This window comes from Sceloporus occidentalis, unplaced genomic scaffold (genome assembly GCF_023333645.1).
Source record: "Sceloporus occidentalis isolate IW3139 unplaced genomic scaffold, rSceOcc1.0.p SCAF_7, whole genome shotgun sequence".
Lineage (NCBI taxonomy): Eukaryota > Metazoa > Chordata > Lepidosauria > Squamata > Phrynosomatidae > Sceloporus > Sceloporus occidentalis.
The window spans coordinates 73,156,871-73,172,343 of record NW_028316987.1 but is presented as its reverse complement, the minus strand read 5'-3'; the positions used below and the strand labels follow the sequence as shown (position 1 = coordinate 73,172,343).

The 15,473-nt window shown below is 37.9% G+C and overlaps 1 protein-coding gene across 1 annotated transcript in view; it reads right to left on the bottom strand.

The window, feature by feature from the left end:
- MALRD1 (MAM and LDL receptor class A domain containing 1) overlaps positions 1-15,473 on the bottom strand; it is a 281,268-nt gene that overhangs the window by 127,653 nt on the left and 138,142 nt on the right. The window contains exon 21 of the mRNA XM_089531427.1: positions 3,580-3,754. Within this exon, the coding sequence (XP_089387553.1) occupies positions 3,580-3,754 (175 nt within the window). The remainder of the gene's footprint in view (positions 1-3,579; positions 3,755-15,473) is intronic.

Below are 15,473 nucleotides of genomic sequence, written 5' to 3'. Positions count from 1 at the left end.
ACTTGAAGCAAAGGTCTGTTCTCTCACGGGATATATTATGTTAGGGTTTTGAAAGAATTAGTTCAGAAAGATTTCTTAGACGTGACACTTCCCTATCGACCAATCAAACTTCACAAATAATTCAAAGAAGGATTCCAGAATATATTTTAGAGAAGCACTTTCATTTTCAATCCCTTTGGTAGCAGCCAATTTCTCAGGTTCTTATATGAGCAGCACCTCATTATCACTATATTCATCAATAACATCTATGGCCATGGATGACCTTGACACTCATTGCTGGAAAATGACAGATAATACTTTTCTGCAGGCAGAAGCTAGAAGTCATATTAAATAAGGGGTGTTTTCAGTCAAAAACTGTGGGGAATCTCACTCAGCCATATGTGTCATGCAGCAGACTAGGTCTAATCTGATGATGTGCATTGGTTCTGACACAGAACAAGCTTAACAAATTACATTGACTCCTAGAGATTTCTGTCTTGGGGCACCGCAGCCTGGGCAGGTGCAACCTACAATAAGCAAAGATTTGTCAGCTCAGAGACAGTGAGAAACCAGTAATCTCAGCTGCAATTGCAGATTTGTCAAAATGTCATAATCTCTGAATCAAACTTCATACATTTGCACAATTCATACAACTTTCTCTTCTTGTGGATGAATAAATCATGAGCACAGACAGTATGACGGCAGACACTTGGGGTAATGTTTAGGCAAATGGGGAAGAATACTGCAGAGGTGATAGAAGGTAGTGGAACTACCACTAAACAGTTAGCACGCTATATTAAACCTTAGATACAAGCAGGCATCATTTGATGGCTGCACTGGTTGAAATAATATTAGAACAGATTAGCCAAATAAAGAGCAGAAAATCAAGGAGGACTGCCTGGAACAAGTGGTACCTGCCATGCAGCAAAATACAATAACATTCAAAATCCACAGAACAGTGCTATGTGGCCAACACAGCTACCCTGGGTACTTTTTTGGATATAAGATACTACACTTTAGCCACATCAGGGGGTTCTAAAAACAAGACCAATGGATTGAGATTTTACCATTTGAGGTTGCTATCTCTAATAAAGGTAAAACATTTTTTTTATAAAAACCTTGGACTACATTGGGCATGTTTTACCAAAACAGTATTTGTAGTCCAAAAACTTTGAACTACATTTGGCATGTTTTAGCAAAATGTTTTCTAATGCTAATGTCTTGCTAATGGAACTTAAATTTTACTTCCTGGAGTACTCACATGGTCACAAAGAGGAGAGGCCTGTCTGTATGAATGTCCCTCCATACCACCTGACATCAGAACAGCTATATCTTGACAAAATGTAGGTTTGTGACTAACATCGTCATAATTTTTTTCTCTCCTGTATGAGTTTTAACACCTTTGACTGATGAAGAAGCCAGTGGAGCTTCAAAAGTTTGCAACATGTCTTTTGTGCATTTTGGTTGTCCTGATAAAGATATTTTTGTTTTGTGGACTTTACTTTTATTGGCCATCAAAAAGTATGTAGTACTGCTAACCAGTCTCTTCCTAATGTCATATTCCTTCCACATTTTTCTAATCAGGTTTTGTGAATAATTTCATCTAATCTGTTGGTCCTGTGCTGTACCTTTCTGTGCTCTTTGAAACATTCTGATAATCACTGTAATTTAACAAAATGTTATGGGTTCTTTCCTCTCAGTTGTGTGTCTTCGTTTTCCACCCACCCATCAGCCTCTATCTCTAGAATTCCTATACAGTACTTCTTTTGTGGATGTCAGTTTTTGCAGAGTACCACCACAATGTTACTGTGTTTTCTGTGTTCTTGACCCAACTATTTTTGTAGAACTCACTTATGGTGTGCAGTTTTGGTAGGGGAAAGTGCTACCAAGTTCTTAAAATCTTGCTCCTTTCCTTTTAAGTAAATTCCTGGTTTGCACATCCAGCCTGTTTAACTGAGTAAAAATGGAAGGTTAGAGATAAGCAGTCTGTTAATTGTTTTTTAATAGGATTAAAAGAAGGAGAGGAAAAGAAAGTAGGAAGGAGTATTGTGGCACATTTAAGACCAATCTAGTTTAGCACAAAGTTTCATGAATTTAACTCCCTTTTTCAGATGCATAGGAACAATGATCCTGACATCAATTTCTGTTCCTTCAAACAAGAGGTTTTAATTATTAATTTCCTAGATATTGTTTCATAGTTTCTTCTGAACTATGGTACTTTTTCATTGTCTTTCACTATAAAGAAAACAAACCTATTAAAAGGAAACTTTTAATTAACATTACTAGGAACACTGTGAGTAAATATTCTAGAAAGATCTTGGCAATGTGACTGGGTACTGCTGTATAACATAAGCAATGTGAAGAATTTATGTGGAACCTTCATTTTAATTCTGATTGCAAAACAAAAGGGGGAAGCAAAGTCACATCTGTACTGAAGCAATCTTCAGTAAAAACAATCTTAGGCGCGTTACAGACCGCCCAAAAGTGGGCGGTCTGGCGCCGGCTCCATTAGCTACACCGAGAAGCCCCAGTGGCCAAACCGCAAGGCTTCCCGGCGCAGCTAAAAAGGAATGCCGAAATAGGGCTCCTTTTTGGCCCCCGGAAGCGGCACCGCGAGGCGCGAGGCGAGCACTCGCGGCATCACTTCCGCCATGCCACATCTGGACGCTGTGTGTTCAAGACGTAAATATGGCAGCGCCCATGTGGAAGGGCTCATTTAGTATGCGCTCCATGCGTCCTAGGAAGAGGGGTGGTTAGGAAGGTGAGAACCTTCCTAACCCTAGCACGCCCCTTCCTAACCCTAGGACATGCGGAGCGCGTACTAAATGGCGGTGTGTAACCCGCCTTAGTCTTTCCTGTGCTACACAAGGTGTCCTTTTGTGGACTGATTTCCAGTGCAAATTCTTATATTTGATATTGTTTTACTTTTTTAAAAAAGAAATATTCCTTCCTTCATTTAATTTATATGCTGCCATTCTTCCTCCATGGGACCCAGTTGAAAAAGCGAGACACAACTCAAAATAACAACACCCCTACTTGTTCCAAAGTTTAAAAACAGTTAAGTAAACAATTCCACTAAAAACAACAACACTGAGTTAAAGCAATTTAAAGCACAGTTAAAATATAATGAAAATGATAAAAGCACAGGAACATTAAAAACTCCTTCTACATCATGAATTATAAGACAAAGACCAGCCTAAATAAAAGGGTCTTTGCTGGCTGAAAGACAAGAGAGAGAGAAGGCCTAATGAAGTTCCCATGGAAGGGAACTCTTCAAGCTGGGTGGAGCCGCCAAAAAGGCTCTCCCCCATGTCCTCACCAAGCATTCCTGTAATGGTGGTGAAACTGAGAGAAAACCTTTCCTTGAAGATTGTAAGACTCAAAAGGTTCATTTAAGGAGAAAAGTTACTAGTCTGGATCCAGAGTTTGGATTAAAGATCATAACCAGCACTTTGATTTTTGTTTTGTTTTGTTAGGCCTTATGATGCATATATGATTTTTAAAATAAAAACCTTGCAAGGGTCCCAAAGAGTAGTATGTACAACAAAATTTCAAACCTAGTCAGGTTTAAGAGAAAATGAAGGTCATCTTTAGCCTTACTTGTGCTGCAGTTCTCATATTCAATGTCATCTATTGCTGCACCTCCTCCAAGGTCTTTGGTTCGAATGCCTTCAAACAGGATTGCAAAATTTCTCAGCTTCCCCAAGTGGATTTTTGCTTTCTTCCACTGGCCACTATAGAGCCCAGAATCATTCCACACCTTCAAAACACCACTCTCAGTCTGAAGATTTAAAAAAAGAAGAAGAAAGCTTGGGCAGATATCTAAATCTCAGAATGCCAAATGTATACCTGATAAGCTAATGCTGGTAATAGTTCGTACACTTATGTGCCATGGTAGTTTGGAAGGATGGACAATGTAGTTCATCCCATTTGGAATGTACTAAGATGGAGAAGGCAGGCTTACAGTAACAGAAGACCAAAAATACTTTCAAGACCATAATGATGACAGCCATACAGTTCTCTCTATGGCTGAGATCCTATCTTGCTCTGGTAGGTCATAAAACTCTGCCAGCATAAGTACACAAGAAGTCTGGGAAGGCCACAGCTCTAAGTCTTGTGACAACACAGACCTTTTATTTCCTCTGAGGCTGAGAGAACATAACTTACTCAAGGTCACCCTGTGGGTTTCCATGGCTGAGCAGGGATTTAAACCTTGTTCTCCGGAGTCCTAGTCCAATGCTCAAACCACTACACCACACTGACTCATGACTATGATACATTCTAGAATTGTATAAATCTTGGCAAGAATTCATGGTATTCATAGCACTGTATGTGTTTATGTGTGTGTGTATGGATAATTGTTAGTATAAAAGATTGGATGCTACATAGGCAAACCAGCTTCAGAAGTGCTGCTAGTTTTTCAGTACCGAAATAAAGTAAACATCAACATAGCTTTTGAAAAACTCTCAGTGAAATAAAAAGATAACACTTGGGTTTTACAATACTAGCAATTTAAGTGCCACAAAGGCAAAATATAGTAGCTGGAGGTATTCTCTTTGTCTGAAAATATGTTATTGATTTTGATAACATTCCTTTTAATATATATATTACTATATGAATGTATGTGTATATAGAATTTCACGCATCATCTCAAAGACAAAGTAGAGACCCCTTACCTCTCTAGGTAATTGGCATCATTGTTGAACAGCTCTTACTGCCAAGATGTTCCTTCCAATGTTCAATCAAAAGCTACCCTCTAGTAACATAAAACCATTAGACATCACCCTCTTCGCAATAAACTTGCACCCTCTTCTCTGTGGCAGTCCTTTTGATACTTAAAGAATGTAATCATGCCACCTCACAGTTTATTCATCACTAGCCTGAACATGCCCAACTATTTGGCTAAACCACACAGACATGAAAACTCAACACTATATCATATTTAATATAATGGTAGATCCATAAGGAAACAATATTGAGTACACACCTCATCCCCTAAGACAAGCTTCCTACATCTCCAGTTATTTGCAACATGGAGAGGGAGGCCCACTTATGAATACTCTCATCTGGCCCTTTGCAGATACCAAAGAGGGCTTTGTGATGGTTTTTCCCATCCCAAAGGATCTATTATCAGCCTTGAACCTTAGCCCCAAGATGGCTATCTATCTATATATCTATTTATCTATCTACAGCAGAATCTTACTACATGTCACTTTAAAAGAAATCCTGCTGAGTTCAATGGGACTTCCTTCTAGGAATGTTTATTATTATTATTATGCTTTATTTATATAGTGCTGTAGATTTACACATAAATTTGCATAAGATTGCAGCCTTATTCTGTTTATTTAGGACATTAAAAGCAACAGACTGAAAGAGCCAGATTGAGAGACATGAAAGATCTCTATATATTACCTAAGGCATAACAAGGAAGCTGGATGGTGAACATAACCGGGAAAGGAACTGAATAAATAGGGTAGCACTGGACTTGATGACAGCAATTCCCCCCCCCCCAAAAAAAAACAAAACAATACAGCACTGCCCAGATCTTCTATTTCTCTCTCTTTATGCCAAAGAAAATAAACAACTATAGTCTTCTTCATCATGGCTGCTGACATGAAAGCTATTCTTTCATCTGCTGCCACCCAAAGAATAGCTCTGCTATAATATATTAAATAGGAAGACCTGAAATTTATCACTGGGTGGAGAAGAATCTGAGATATGTGACTTGTGGAGAACCTGACAGGTAACATAGCACACCTCTAAAGGACAAACTAGCCATGACACTTTCATATATGAGTGGTTACCATTCATTGAATACATAAACAAAGAACCATAACAATTGCAACATTTTACAGTTCATTTGCCAAGGAAATGTTGACATTTTGAGATACAAAATTTCAAAAGATTTAACAAAGCATCATGAAGTATGAGGGTATTGACATCCATTGCTTGTAGAGAATCTCCCATTTGTTTTTGTTTTTTGTTTTTTGTGTGTGCAAAATAATAATAATAATAATAATAATAATAATAATAATAATAATAATAAAACAAATAGGGTTGCACCACTGATTAAACCCTTTCTTTAGAATCTGGTAGTATTTTATCTCTGATCTCTAATAATGAAGACCTCATAGGTGTGATCTTCAATTTGGTTCCAGGTGTAAAGCAGTTCGACTCAAAGCAGTGGTCCACGAACTGGTGCTGCTCTGCAAGTTGTTGGTTATGGGTCTATGGCAGGTTTCCAGGAAAGAAAGAAAAAATACTAGCCCATGAGTGCAAATACGGCATTTATTCTGGGCACATATCAGGAACAAAATCCTACGCATCCCCCACATCAGAGTATATCAAGAGCTGATGTGAGGATTACATATTTAATATTCTTTGCTGTGAAAACCTGTTGAAGAAAATTGCCAATTTTCAAAATTGAAAATTGTCAATAAAGCATGAGAAACCGATAAACTCCAAGGCTAGTAGGTGGTGTTTGGACATTTTGCATACTAATAGGAAAATATGACAAGGGATGTGTGTTCAGAATCTAAGCACTTAATTGTATCTAATCCTTTAGATGTCTCTGCACATACATGCAGTCTGCCCTTGAAGTCTCTTTGGTGTGAGAAAACATCCCAAAATATTATTAATATGAAGAGTCTGCTTAATTTTATAAAACTAGATGAGAGCGTGTCATTGATTGGGGAATTAAGCAGCACATTTAATTGAAGTGGAAATTAATAATGGAAAGTTATAATGGAAAATTGATCTATTTAAGTATTTACTGATAATGAAGTGAATTAGACGTATCTGGCATTGCAGCTTAAGGGTATTAATCTTGCTGATTTATATATAGATATGCTTTGACTGCCACCCAAAGAATAGCTCTGCTAAAATATATGAATTCAAACAATAAATAAGATTTGGTTCAGAAACTTTCACAACACTTACACAAACTACTAAAAGAGTCCATAGCTATCTTACTGCATAGTCTTTGTGCTTACAAAATTTATAAACGCTTAATAAAACATCAAATGCAGTGAAAACTTTAGAGCATAAATAAACCACCATTCTAAACTGAAATTCTGTTTGAAAGATACCTTCAGAATTGGTCTCAATAACAAAAACAAGATCTATTTTAACCATATTTTTGTCCGTTTTGTCATAGTTGGAGAACTCTATCTGCTTGGCCACATGGATATTGCTATAAGTTTAAGGATCACTACCCAGATGATCATCTGAAATTGCTGTTGGCCCAATTTGGCACTGTATACTTTTGACAGTGTTTATCACCCCTTACTGGAGAAATATGGATTCCTCTGAATTACTAACAATCCTATTTGGGTTGGGGTGGTTCTGCTGGGATGCTGTGACCATTGACAACACTCCTTCCCCTGAATTCTCTGAAAACAACTATGGGGAGAATGAGCTCCAAATGCTCCAGAAACCTAATCCCAAAGCCTCTTGCTGCGAGATAGCAGCTTTGGATCTAAAAACTGAAGCTGACTGCACCAGTCTCTGGGACACCACTTCTTGCGGCCCACTGCTGGAGTAGCAACACTCTGTTGTTCTTAACTGCCCTTGAGTCAATTTCAACCCATAGGGGTGAGACATCTCCAAGACTCCCTGTCCTCCTCTGCTCTACTGAGTTCCTGCAAACTCATACCCATACTCATACCATAATAGAGTGCATCCATCTAGTATGTGGACTTCTTCTCTTTCTGCTTCCCTCCACCTTCCCTAGCATTATTGCTTTTTTCAGTGAGTCATGCTGTCTCATGATGTGTCTGAATTATGAGAGCCTCAGTTTTGTCATCTTGGATTCCAGGGAGATTTCTGGCTTGATCTGCTCTGGGACCCATTTGTTTGTCTTTTTCTAACTTTTGTGTTCAGTTGCATATCTTTGCATTTTAGGATCTTTTCTAGTTCTTTCATAGTCATCCTCCCCATTCTTAATCTTCTGATTTCTTGGCTGCAGTCCCTGTTTCGATCCATGTTTTATCTTAGGTATGAGAACTCTTCTATTTCTTACTACTTCTATTTCTTCATTGTCTAGGTTGAATTTGTCTAGATTCTCCATGGTCATTATTTTTGTTTTCGTTATGTTCAACAGTAAGCCTGCCTTTTCACTTTGTTACTTGATCTTCCTTAGTAGTTGTTGCAAGTGTTTGAGGTTTTCTGCTAGTGTTATAGTGTTGTCTGCATATCTTAGATTGTTGATATTCCTTCCTCCTATTTTCACTCCTCCTTCTTCTGCAGGCAGCAATAGCTGTAGAGTCTTTTTGTGAGTTTAGTGGGATCTGTCAGGGGACACATCACTTCCCAATGGAGCATCTTTCAGTTGGTGAAGAACCATACTAGTTCCATCTCTCTCCCCCATCCCCAGGATATCTGTCCAAAGGACTTGAGAAATTACATTAGAGAGATCCAGGTTCAAATTTCCATTCAGCCACTCACTGGGAAACCATGTTGTTGTTGTTTGCTTTCAAGTTGTTTTTGACTTACAGCAACCCTAAGACAAACTTATCACAGTTTGTTTTGCAAGACTTGTTTTTTTTTGGGGGGGGGGGTTGCTTTTGCTTCCCTCTGACTCTGAGAGAGTATGACTTGCCTAAGGTCATCCAATGGGTTGCCATGGCTGAGCAGAGATTTGAACCTGGTCCAACTCTGGAGCCAATCATTTTTGCTTTCACTTTAACCTAACTTAGAGGATAGGTGCAAGGACAAATGTAGGTGGTGGAGTTACTTTATGAACTACTCTGGGCTCCAACTACCCTGGGAACCAAATCTTATGAGTAAAGTTATTTCTAACTGTGAAACAGTGTTTCTAATAGCATTGTACTACCATTGATCCAGGATGCTATTACAGTGCACCCTTTCTTTATGTGGGAGATCCATTCTGGACTCCCCCGTGTAAAACGAATTTCGCCTATGCTTGAGCCCCATTTAAATGAATGGAGCTCATGAATTGTTCCCTATGGGACGCGCTGCCCCTTCCCCCTGCACAGCTTTCAGTGTATGCTAAAAGCCACGTAAAGCACGCCCACTTATGACGCGGGTGCACTGTATTTTAAACATCATTTGTAACCAACATTTATAATCTCTACTCCATGTTTATTAATGACAATAGAATTTTAACATTTGTTTTAACTGCAGTGTAAGTTTGTTGGTAGGTGTAAAGTGAAAAAGAAAATGCAAGATACCAATGGTTACTCTATGGACCATTGACTTGTGGAATTATAGAATCATAGAGTTGGAAGTGGGCCATCAAGACTAACCCCTGTTCAGTTCAGGATCTACAGCGAAAGCATCCCCAGCAGGTAGTTGTGTAGCCTCTTTTTGAAGATGTCCAGAGAAAGAGACTGCACCACCTCCCTAGGCAATTGATTCTCTTGCTGAACTGCTTTTACTGTCAATAAGTTCCTTCTAATGTTCAATCTAACTCTAATCTCCTATAGCTTCAACCCATCAGATCTGGTTGTACTTTCTGGGACAGCATAGAACAAATCTGCCTCCTTGTCTCTGTGACACTCCTTAAGGTAAAGAGTGCAGCATTTCCTGCTTTTAGGATGCTTTGGGCAATGTGTGAGGCAAATGGTTTGAACATGGAATTCTTTACCATTTGGGACAGCCTGAAATAGACAAAAAATCTCTAAGAGTCAGTGTTAGCTATGGGTTACAAGAACAAAACATATCTAGCAACCCCCCCCCCCCCCCGCTTTCTTTGGGTCTTTTAGAGACAAAGACATAAACAAAGGATTGCTAATAATGAAGAAATTCCACCACATAAACTGACATGACCTCTTTATTCCTGGAAAGAAATGCAAACTGGATGTGGAAATGACAATAAATAATTCATGGGAGTCCAGATTGCTGACAAAAGGAAAACACAGTTCCTATTCTTTGTATCTTAATTGTGGGGTTGGGGGGTAGGGGAGTTTTCCACTGCCTTTTTTTCTCCTAGTAGTATCTGCTTTACTGCATCGTTCCTCAATCTAGTACCCTCCAGATGCGAGCAAAACAATTTTTGATTCTCATCATTTTGAGATGGTGTAAAGGTGATTGAGGGGCCACAAAACAGTCTTAGAGGTATATAGTCTGAACTCCGCCCACCCTGGTATATATCCTGAAAGACTACTAGAGGACCAGTATGTATGCATAGATCAGATGGTTCAACAGGAGAAAGTACCAAACAGGTCTAAAGATTCTAAGGAGAATCCTGAAGGTAATTCTTGTGTGGTCTTAGTATCTTACTCTTGCAGAGTGAATGGCACAAACAATGTATACATGGGTATAGAAGTATTCCACCTGTGCAAACAGAACTTTGCAATCATAATAACTAAAATGTTGGAAGGTAAAAATAAAAAAATACCTCTATTACCTAACTCTCAATCTGTTAAATCATGAAAAGCTATGATTTAGTTTCAGTTACAGACAAGAGTGGAAAATTACTATAGTATTTACCCCAGCTGTGCAAAAAGACAAAGTTTTCTGCCCAGTTCTCAGTCACTATTTGCACATCGTAGGTATTTATGTGTGCAGAAATTCACATGGTTTTTCTGCACAGAAGGTATGTTTCCTGCACAGACAATGTTTTCTATTCAACATACACCATTCCCTGCTCAGAAAATACATTTTCAGTGCAAAAACATATTTTTGATCTCAGGGGGGGAAAATGGGTGTTTTTGCTTACAAAGGTGTGAAGAATTTCTATCTTGAGAGCCCCACAACTGTATTTATTCTTTTCAGCCTAGTTTCCCAAGCATTAGGGAGAGAAAAGCCCTTTCTCAGCCAGGAAACAGCAAATATTCTCCCCAGCCTATCACTTTCATTGTTATTGCACTTCTCAGAATCCTTCAAACAAACGTTAGTTGTCCCAGGTGTGTATTAAATTGTGAGACATTTTTATCCTTCACACATAGAAATTGATCTCTATTTTGATAAACATTTTCTCCATAGTTAGGCTCGACTAATATAGGCCCATTGAATCAACATGCCTTACATAAGCAGTAACTTAACAAACAATTCATTCCAATGTGTCTGCACTGATTGGAACTTGAGTGCAGTTCCAACTGGCTACATATTTCCCTCATTGCTAAAGCATGATAATATATACATATAAATCACAAGAATTTCTGAAATGCACAGATGGTTTTGTGCACATTTTTTCTCTGTTGAATTGCATTGCAAGCCTTGGAAATGTATGGATTACCAAGCCATTATGATCTTTGGCCCATTGTCAGTCTGAAGAGGTAAGAAATGAGTATTTTCGTGCTGTAATGCAAAGCCAGTAAATGTATTTTCCATCCCAAGCTACTATGACTAATTTTGAGCATCTATTAACATCTCACCCATGCTAACATTTCAATGCTTGTACTTTCAGGCATGAAAACTCGTATACTTGAAGTAGTAGCAATCAGCACAAGAATGATCATTACTATGAGCATTACCTTTGCCACACTGCAGAGGTAAAGCAGTCTGACACCACTTTAACTGCCATGACTCAATGTGGAAATCTGGGATTTGAAGTTTTGAGAGATATTTAGCCTTTTCTGGCAAAAGAGTGCTGGTGCCCCACAAAACTACAAATCCTACATTTCTATAACATTGAACCATGGAAATTAATGTAGTGTCAAATTGCTTTATTTCTTCAGAGTGGCAGTAGCTGTCTGGTTTGTGAGTTTCTGAGTGTTACTCTCATAGTGGTCGAATTCAAAGACCTAGCCATGTTAGTCTGAAAAATCAGTATGCAAAGGGATGTTGCAGCACCTTTGAGACTAACTGAAAGATCGAAGTAGGTAGCATGAGCTTTCATAGATTTGAGCCTATTTCCTCAGATGCACTATGACAAATGGAGAAAGCCAGCAACTGGAAATGTCCTAATTATTATAGTAGAAAATAGCCAGCAATTACTTTTTCTACCCAGCAATCCCAAAGTAACAGCCTAAGCCTAGTTTTCAAAGCTTGAAGGATTCAGTTGTAAATTGCATTTGTTAATGGATGTCATTTGTCATTGTAACCTATATTCCAAAGAGGAATATAAGACTCCCTCTTGTGGTACTGGGTGAAATATTAAATTCTAGGTCAATACTGATTTTCATATGATTTTCACAAATTGCTAATTCCAATCTATTTTTCTGCTTGAGGTTGCATTCCTAGGCACAATTTACCTATGATTAAGTTCCACTGGGGTAGAATTCAAAGATATAGTTGTGTTTGTCTGTAGAATCAGTATATAGAGGGATCTTGTAGCACCTTTGAGACTAAAATAAAAAGGTTGGCAGCATGAGCTTTCTTAGACTTCAGTCTACTATGCATCTGAGGAAGTAGACTGAAGTCTATGAAAGCTCATGTTGCTAACTTCTTTATTTCAGTCTCAAAGGTGCTACAAAATCTATCTACATACTAAGTTCCACTGAGTACAGCATGACTTTTGTCTGATATACTCTGCATATCATGTCCTACCAATGTTATTTGCAAGATTTAATTAATTTCTTAAAAATAATAGTTCTTAATAAATGATAAAGTGGAGCAGGGCCTCTGATAAGGGCAGAAAAATCGCTGTGTTTTTGCTTTGGTTTGTTTTTTGTAGTTTGTTTGTTTATTGATTGATTGATTGATTGATTGATTGTCCAAGCATTGTCCAAATTGACAATATTATTGCACCTGGCTGCCAAAGAAAGTTAGATAAAAATAGTTGGTAACTCTATTACTAGGATTGTTGAATATTTGTTGTTATTTGCCATCAGGTTGAGTTCTGGTGAGCCTATGAAAGAGAGACATCCAGCCTGATATATCAACTCCTCCTCTCAGGTCTTCTAATCTTAGGACTGTGGCTTCCTCAGTTGACTCAGTCCATGAGTAGCACTGTCTCCCTCTTTACTTAGCATTCCCATTTTACCAAACATGGTTGAATTCAAACTGTAACTCTTAAGAGCTGAGTACTCAGAAGCCTAGGACTGAATATAATGAATGAAAATGAAATCTCAAGTTATCATGTGTTCTCCATCCCTAGTAATAATATATTTGTGAATTCAGATAAATTCTTATCACACTTTTTATCAAAGGTTGACATAGGAAGCATATGTACAAATTCCACTGTGGGAATGAACTCCTTGCATGATGTTCAGGATTACTTTGCCTTTGAAATAATTTCTGCCCTTACTTGAAAACATTTTCACATATCCCCCATATTATGCCATAAGCAGAAAGTTCCATGCATGTTTAAAATAATCACTCATGACAATCCAGAGGCAAAATTACTACTTGGAAATCTCCTCTATGTACACTCAGTTTGTACACAGATGTGAAACACCCCTACATTTCACTTTTCAAACCTAAAAAAGAGACAATTGTATCAGTCCTCTAGCTTTGCTGCAAAGTTGCAAAAAGAAAACAAAAAGGCTAACAAAAGCCGTTCACGCTACTCTGTGATAGAATGAATTTAACATTTTAAGAAAAAGAACATCATTTTAAAAAATCAGATTTAGAAGCTTCAGGATAAATAACTCTCTTCGTGTTTAATATGCAAGCTCTGTGCCTCTAGTGACAGGCAATAGCAAAAATCTTGGTTTATTATTTTATGCTCTTTTTCTTCTTTATCTTTCTCCAGATAGAAAAGACATTTGTCTTTAAATGGAGTTACTATTATATATATTTTTAAATGAAGCTATTATTATAACAAGCTGGTCATCATCCTGATTGCGACCCTAATATTAAAAAAAGCTATATTTTAAGGAAAATGTAATCATGACTACATATATTGACACATTTCCTAATGAATCTCATTTGCTTTTACCAACTGAGTTCTGAGTACATGGAGACTGGTAGTAACATATAAGATTTTCACTAGAAGTAAAAATGACTAAACTGAATTATTGTACTCTGGACATGACTCACTGAAAAAGATGATAATGTTCAGTAAGGTAGAAGGCAATAGGAAGAGAAGACGACTACAATACAGGTGCATTGATTCAATCAAGGAAGCCATAAATTTACAAGGCCTGAGCAGGGCATTTAATAACTAGGGACTTCTTAGAAGTCTCTCATTCATAGAGTTGCCAAAGAATTCCAATGATGGCAAATGGTAAGAAAATATAAAAATATAAAATAGCATTATTACTATTTTCCTATTTCCAATTTATGAGAAAAGACAATTTGGAAAAGTCTTAGAATTTATATCTGTACAGCTACCTACCAAACTATTGTGTAGGAAGCTACCGAAAGAAATAAAGAAAGAAAAAGAGTGGAATGCAAGTAACATGTTTATTTGAAAAGTGGAGGGGGGGGGACTCGGTAGAGAACTGGCAGAGTAAAAACCTGCGGTGAGAGGATGAGGAATCACACCAACATGATAAAAAGTGGGTGATATGTTCAAGAGAAACAACTGAATTGGGATATACTCACAGAAAATCCAACCTATCAACAATAAAATGAACAAAGACAATGGTTCCCTGGCACACTACACATATTATGACAGAGGACACTCTTAGGCAGTTTAATATATTTCCTTTTTCGTTCCCAGTCTCCACACACCTCATTCCAAAAACCTCCACCATTCATGTGGTCATCCAACCACCTTGGTGTTAGGCATCATCTTTCTTCCTGCCTTTGTCCCTCAACTGCCATAGATGAAACTGAACTTGTCACCTTGCCACCATACCCACATGTTTTGCATCTCCTTGCGTATTCACAGGTTTATAAATGTCTTCCTGGGCATCAGTTCACTCCATTCATCTGAGGAAGTGGATCAAGGCTAAAAAGCTCATGCTCCAACTTTTTTTCGCAATTAGTCTCAAAGTGCTGCAAGATCTTTTTGCATATGTCGTTTGATTCCCCCCTTTTTCCCCAAAAAAGAAGAGGTGTTGCTAATGAGGGAACACTGTCACACATAACCATTTACCTGTGATATTTGAACATAATGAGCATGCTAAACTTTACTGCTTCCCTTACATACCTCAAGAATAGTAGATTATGCATGGTGCCAGTCTTTCCCCAAAACAGAATACCATGTCAAAGCTGAGATGAGTTACTGTCAGTAATTCTGTTATGAAGTGCCAGTGAACTGTGTATACTGAATTGTTATCAGTCTTAGTGAATGACAATGTGCCAAGGGACAGGCATTCTCCTTCATAACTCATCCTCATTCATAACTCAAAGAAAGGTTAACTCTTGTGACCCTACTGTCTCCTTTCATTTCTCTTCTTGTCAAGAGCATCCCAAAGAGTATCATTTGATTTCCCTTTAAAATTTTTGTTCATAATAAAAACCACCTGGAATATTTTAAACATTCCCATGTGGCTTCTTAGCATTGCCAGTTGTAAAGAAGAAAAGCAAGGTATCTCATATCATTTTTAACTAGGTAACCCTAATAAACAATAGTCCTTACATCCTTTGCTGTACCAAAGTCTCTAGTTCTCTGAAAAGCTTCATCCTGTACTCTCTTTCTGGACTTCTCTCCCAGAAGACTAGTGCAGACTACTTTTATCCTTCTAACTCAAGTTTAA